This window comes from Cotesia glomerata, linkage group LG9, assembly GCF_020080835.1.
Source record: "Cotesia glomerata isolate CgM1 linkage group LG9, MPM_Cglom_v2.3, whole genome shotgun sequence".
NCBI lineage: Eukaryota > Metazoa > Arthropoda > Insecta > Hymenoptera > Braconidae > Cotesia > Cotesia glomerata.
In genome coordinates, this window is record NC_058166.1 from 6,531,198 (window position 1) to 6,537,475 (window position 6,278).

The 6,278-nt window shown below is 34.1% G+C and overlaps 1 protein-coding gene across 1 annotated transcript; it reads left to right on the forward strand.

Annotated features, from left to right (window-relative positions):
* Positions 1–971: 971 nt before the first annotated feature.
* LOC123271424 lies at positions 972–3,289 on the forward strand. The gene is made up of 2 exons (XM_044737744.1): positions 972–1,061; positions 1,135–3,289. Exon 2 carries the CDS (start codon positions 1,619–1,621, stop codon positions 2,852–2,854), a length of 1,236 nt encoding a protein of 411 aa, XP_044593679.1. The 5' UTR covers positions 972–1,061; positions 1,135–1,618; the 3' UTR covers positions 2,855–3,289.
* Positions 3,290–6,278: the final 2,989 nt, after the last annotated feature.

Here is a 6,278-nt window from a genome sequence, read left to right on the forward strand (position 1 = left end):
CAAATATTTTTCTAAAAGTACGTATTTTTAGTCAAATAGCTTTAGATTATGAACCTAACCTCAAATCATAACATTGAATAACTTTGTCAACAAGTTTTTCTGTTTTTTTAATTAAATGTTTTGGATAAATTTATAATATTTTGTTGTATATTGACTCTAAAAGTATATTATTCATTTCAGGCTAAGTAAAAAGTAATTTATAATAAAAAGCTGAGATAATGAGGGATAAACAAAATCCTAAAGAGACAAAAACTCAATCATCAAATTCAACCAAAAAAAAGTGTTGTGTTTCAATGTGAATAATAAACTGAAGAAAAAAAAGTTAAAAGGCTTAAGTAATTATGATTCGTCAAATATAGAAAAAGCTTTAAAAGCAATAGAAGACATAGAGCTGTCCTTGAGAAAAGCAGTTGCTGTTTATGGAGTACCGATTGCTACCTTTGCTAGATGAAAAAGTATTAGTCCTGAGAAGGCAAAAATTAGAACTGAGCCAGCGATAGTATTATCTTTAAAAGAAGAGGATGTTATTATTCAGTTGTTATTCTACAGAGCAGCAATAGGGTCACCTGTGACGAAAACTGACTTATTAAAGATGTATTACAATTTTTTATCATCTTAGACAATCATTCTAATGTGATAAACTGTGAATAAAATAATTTAACTAATGATGGACATCTTTTTACGGTTACATATGAATCTAGTCAAGTTAGTCTTCAAGAATCATTAACTGATAGCAATAATGTAATACGGTGCCCTTCTAAAGACTTTAGTGAACACATCCTAATTGATCAAACTATCTCTACTGATGATACAAACTTAGATACGTCTGTACAGCTCAGATAGATTACAACAGAGCTCACAAATGTTCATCCTACAAATCCTATAAACAACAAAATTTATCAATTAGGTATGTAAATGTCAACCTCACATTTATGTTCGATAAATTTAATTTGATGTGACTGTTTTTTTAGAATTTATGAAAGAAAATTTGGATCCTATGCCTGCAATGATTGACGAACATCGTTTTATTCATAAGTTTCCATCAATAACTGTTGATAACGGTAACGTAAAATAATTAGTTATGAACTAGTTTTAAAAATTATGATTAGAATTACGAAAAATTCATATTTTTAGATAAATCTCCCGAAAAACCTCTGAAAGAAATATTCACTTTGCCGTTGGATTATTTACTGAAGAAAAAAATAATAAAAATTGAAAAAACAGGCAAGTCAAAGTTACCATCTGTGGGGATCTCTGATGAATGGTACAAACAATTAAAAATTGTAATTTGACATTTAACCGACTGGTCATTTTACGGAAATTTAAGTGTCACTATTTCTGACTGGTTAATTACCTAGTCATTCACCATATACTTTACCTTGTATCAGTGAATATCTATTGGCAAAGTGTTATCAATTTGTATCTCAGTATCAAATTGTTGCTGTGTGAGAACTTACAATAGACCAACAGTGTGTTTATTGGGAAATTATAAGTGACACAATTAATAACTGGTTATTTACCTTATACTTTTCTTTATATAAAATTGACATTATTTCGATTGGTTTTTTATCTTGCTTATACATCCAGTAATTTACCTTACACTTAAGGTGTTGTTGTTATGCCATTGGTGCCTGATACATGTGCTAAATGCAAGAGACCTGTCAAAACACCTGTCATTTGTAATATTTGTCAACAGCATTTTCATCCAGGCTGTGCAAGAGATTATATAAAAAACAGGCCAATTACTGATTGCTGCAGGAAACAACTAAATTATCTTTTACAAAGTTTAGATTCATCGACAGCTACGGTTTCAAAAAGGTTAACCTCAATTAAATCAGTTAATTCAAATATATCCTCAATCTCAAGTTTCAAATCAGCCAGCTCATCTCCACTTGTTCGCTCGTCTACAGCTCGTGCATCGACCTCCCTCAAATTACCTGTTACACCAAATACACCGGTTACACCTGGTCCAGACTCTGTGTTTTATTCTCCTATAACATCCCCAGTAATGTTTCAGCTACCTACGAACTGGTCTGAAAAATCGCTTGATGATAAGATAACAGCTTTGATGGAGCAGTTTTTATCAGCGAACATGTCTGTAAATAAGAAACTTGAAGAACTCGGTACACGAATTGCCGACCTCAAAGTATCTCAAGCAACCACTATGAATGAACTATCGGAAGTCAAATCTAATGTAAAAATAAATGCTGACTCTATTTCTAAGTTAAATACAGACATTGAAAAATTAAAAGAAGCAAATGAAGTTGATATGAATATTATGCACACTAAACTGATAGATCTGAGCAAATCAATTAGCTCTGAAAGCAAAGCAACTTCTTCTACATTACCTACATTAGGATGTACAACTGAATTAGTAATTTCGGGTATTCCTGACTCGGTAGCTAATAAAATGCTGCCATTAGAGATATCATCAGCTGTTTTAAATGCTTTAGATTTGCCAAATCTGGTCAGTGATATTTTAAGTACACGAAAATTTGAAAATAGAAACGGTCCTAGACAAGATAAGACTAGGACTAGGTATCATTCCTTTATTGTCGATTTGAAGTCATCTCGAGTGCGCGACTTCATTATTAGCTCGAAACGAAAGTCAAAAAATCTATTGGCCAAAACCGTGTTTCCGACTTGTGTTGAGCAGAACTCCGGAGGTACTATTTACATCAATGAGTTTTTACTACCAGAGACACATAAGCTGCTACTACAAACCAAAGAGAAAGCTAAATCACAAAATTTTAAGTATGTTTGGGTGACTTCCGGGCAGATCTTTGTTAAAAGAGATGATGGCTCTGAAAAATTTAAAGTAAATTGTGTTTCTGATCTTACTAAACTTGTTTAACATTCAACTGATTCACCTAGTATCCCAACTGTAAATGCCTCATCCCTGAATGTACTAAGTTTAAATATAAATAGTGTTGCTGGTCATATTGCTGAGTTTCTTGATTTAGTTGATAATACAAAACCTGACATTATTGTACTTGTAGAGACTTGGTTAAAGCCTTCACTTGATAACAATATTTTCTCGCTTGAAGATTACTTTATTATACGTAGAGATCGAATCTTAAAGCATACAGAAACTGATCGTTACATTCAAGGAGGTGGTATAGCTTGTCTCATACATAAATCTTTAAAAGCCAAAGTACTTCATATCTCAACTTCTGATCATCTAAATCAGCCGGAATTTTTGATTGTCGATGTAACTTTAATTTCTGGGACTCACCTTTTATTATCATGCATCTATCGAAGACCTAAAGGACTCTTTCTCAATGAGTTCTTTGATATCTATTTCAGACTTGCATCAAATTATAACAACACTATTATAGCTGGTGATTTAAATTGCAACTTGTTAGAAGATAGCTATACTTTGAATCATCTAAAAAATTTCATAACTGAATCATCACTTTATTGTGTACCCTACGGTGCGACTTATCACAAAAACAACTGTGATTCTTGGTTGGATGTTATTTTACTGGATAGTGAAACTAAGTTATCTTCATTTATGAAATCTGAGCCTCCATTTATTGATGGTCATGATTACTTACTCTGTAGATACAAACTAGATAACTTAAAGCCATCTCCAAAGAGATTAACCTACAGAAACTTTAAAAACTGTGATCATCTGGCCTTATCAATTTCGCTGATGAGCGCTTTGAAAATTGATAGCTTTGTGCTTGAAAATTCAAATCTTGACGAGTTATTGAGTATTTTTAGAACTGGGGTTTTGGACTCTTTGGACTTATATGCACCTCTGCTTACAAGAAATGTGACGCGAGTGAGTAATCCTTGGTTTACCAGGGAGTTAAAAATTAAGTGTCAGGAGCGCGATAAAATCTACAAAAAAGCAAAGAGAAACAAGGATCCAAACCTGCTTGTTCTCTTCAGATCTAAAAGAAAAGAGTTGAAAATCCAGCTGAATCAAGCTCGTGAAGATTACCTCAAAACTGCTCTTTCAAATTTGCCTTATGGTTTGACTGTCTGGAGCAAACTCAAACATTTTGGCTTAATCAAATCAAACCCCTCGTCACCGCTTAATTTCTTTGATGCTTGCGAGTTGAATGAGTACTATGCAAACATAGTTAGGAAACATCAACCAAGTGATGCAAATTTCTTAGATAATTTACCTATTGACCATACAAAGAAGGTTGACTGCTCATTTCATTGGACAAAGATTGATATAGTTGATGTCACCAAGGCATTGCACCTTACACTATTCAAATCAAAAGGTAAAAGTCCTGATGGTCTTGATCTGAGATGGCTGAAAGATCATATCCCCCAAATCTCACTCTTTCTTACAGAATTATTTAATAGATCTCTTGATTGTTGTATCTTCCCTGATATTTGGAAGATTATCTATATAATACCATTAAATAAAATTACACCACCAAGGTCACCGTCAGACACCCGGCCGGTTGCAAATCTGTCGCATTTGGCTAAAGTCTTTGAAAGAATTATTGCTAATCAGGTGACAGCATATTTGGAAGATAATGAGCTATTTGATCCTTTTCAGTCTGGATTTAGAAAACATCACAGCACGCAAACAGCGTTATTGAAACTCACTGATGATATTCGACAGGCAATGGATAACAGCAAACTCACTGTATTAGTATTGTTTGACTTGAGCAAAGCTTTCGACTATGTTGATCCCAAAAATATACTGATTGCGCTATTTGAGCTTGGTTTCTCAATGGAAACAATAAATTGGTTCTTCTCTTACTTGTCGGGTCGATCTCAATCAATATTAAACGATCTTGGGACTCCAATTCAACTACTCAAAACATCATCTGGTGTTCCGCAGGGATCTGTTCTGGGTCCAATCCTGTTTCTAATAGTCATGAATTCCGTGGCCCAGCGGCTGGTATATTGCAAGCATGGTTTGTTTGCTGATGACAAATATATATACTCTCACTTCTTTTTCTATTAGCTACATGATGCTATCTGGAGGGTCAACTCGGATGCACAATCAGTCGCTGACTGGGCAAGAGACCATGGATTGGAAATCAACCTAGCTAAAACAAAGGCTATGATCTTGGGCTCTAATAGTAAGTTGAAAAAGCTTGAGGACTTGGATCTGCCACCAATAGAAGTAAATGGTGTCATAATACCCTACGTTAACTATACCAAGTGCTTAGGTATTCAGCTAAGCAGAAATCTGTCATGGAACTACCACGTCACTCAGATAGTTAGTAAAGTGAACTCAGCTCTGCATTGTCTCAAAGTAAGGAAAAATATCTTTTCAACTCCTATAAGGAAATTACTAGTATCAGCAACCATCTTACCACTCGTTGACTATTGTTCCGTTGTATTGGTCGACTCAACTTCTGATAACAATTTAAAACTGCAACGTGCGATTAACTGCTCTATCAGATTTATTTTTAATCTCAAAAAAGATGAGCACATTACACCTTTCAGACGTGAGCTGGGATGGCTGTCTGTAAAGTATCGCCGAATGTACTACATGAGCTGTTATTTTTACAAGTTACTTCAAGTTGAAAAGCCCAAGTACTTACGAGAGCTATTCATTGAAGACATTGATGTTAGACGTTCCAATAGACTAGCAGCTAAAAAACATACTTCCTTCAAGATACCTCATTTTGCTACCACCTATATGGAACACTCATTCTTGATCTCCGTGATTCGTCTGTGGGAAGAACTACCAGAAGAAATCGTAAACTCAAGTAGCAGTGAAGTCTTCAAAAATAAAGTTTTTGACTATTTGCTAAATTTAGACAGTTAATAAATTGAACAATTGATAGATTAAATTTGTTGATTACAGTACTTCTATACTAATTAAAAAATTTAAATTGAGATATTAGTCGAATCAGTTTAGAAAAGTTTAAAATGGTTAAAAGTTTTTGCAATATTATTCTAAAATTTAGATTAAGAACTATGTACTTACATTTAATATTATTATTTTTAAAATGTAAATATTTTGTATTTAAATTGCCATTTGGCCTGTGCCTTGGCATAAATAAATTTATCAATCAATCAATCAATCTTTCTCTCACACACACACACACATACAACACACACACACACACACACACACACACACACACACACACACACACACACTCACTCACACTTCTTAGCGGGAAGTTAAATAGTTATTTTCGATACGCATGCGCAAAGGCAGGGATTTTGACGGCTTGAAGTGACGTCACGAGTTTGAGGCTATGGCGCAGTCTTATCAAGACTGAGTTATTTATCCGGACGAGCGTAGTGAGTTATATTTTGTAACGGGGTGGTTAGCCCTGTCCAATTGG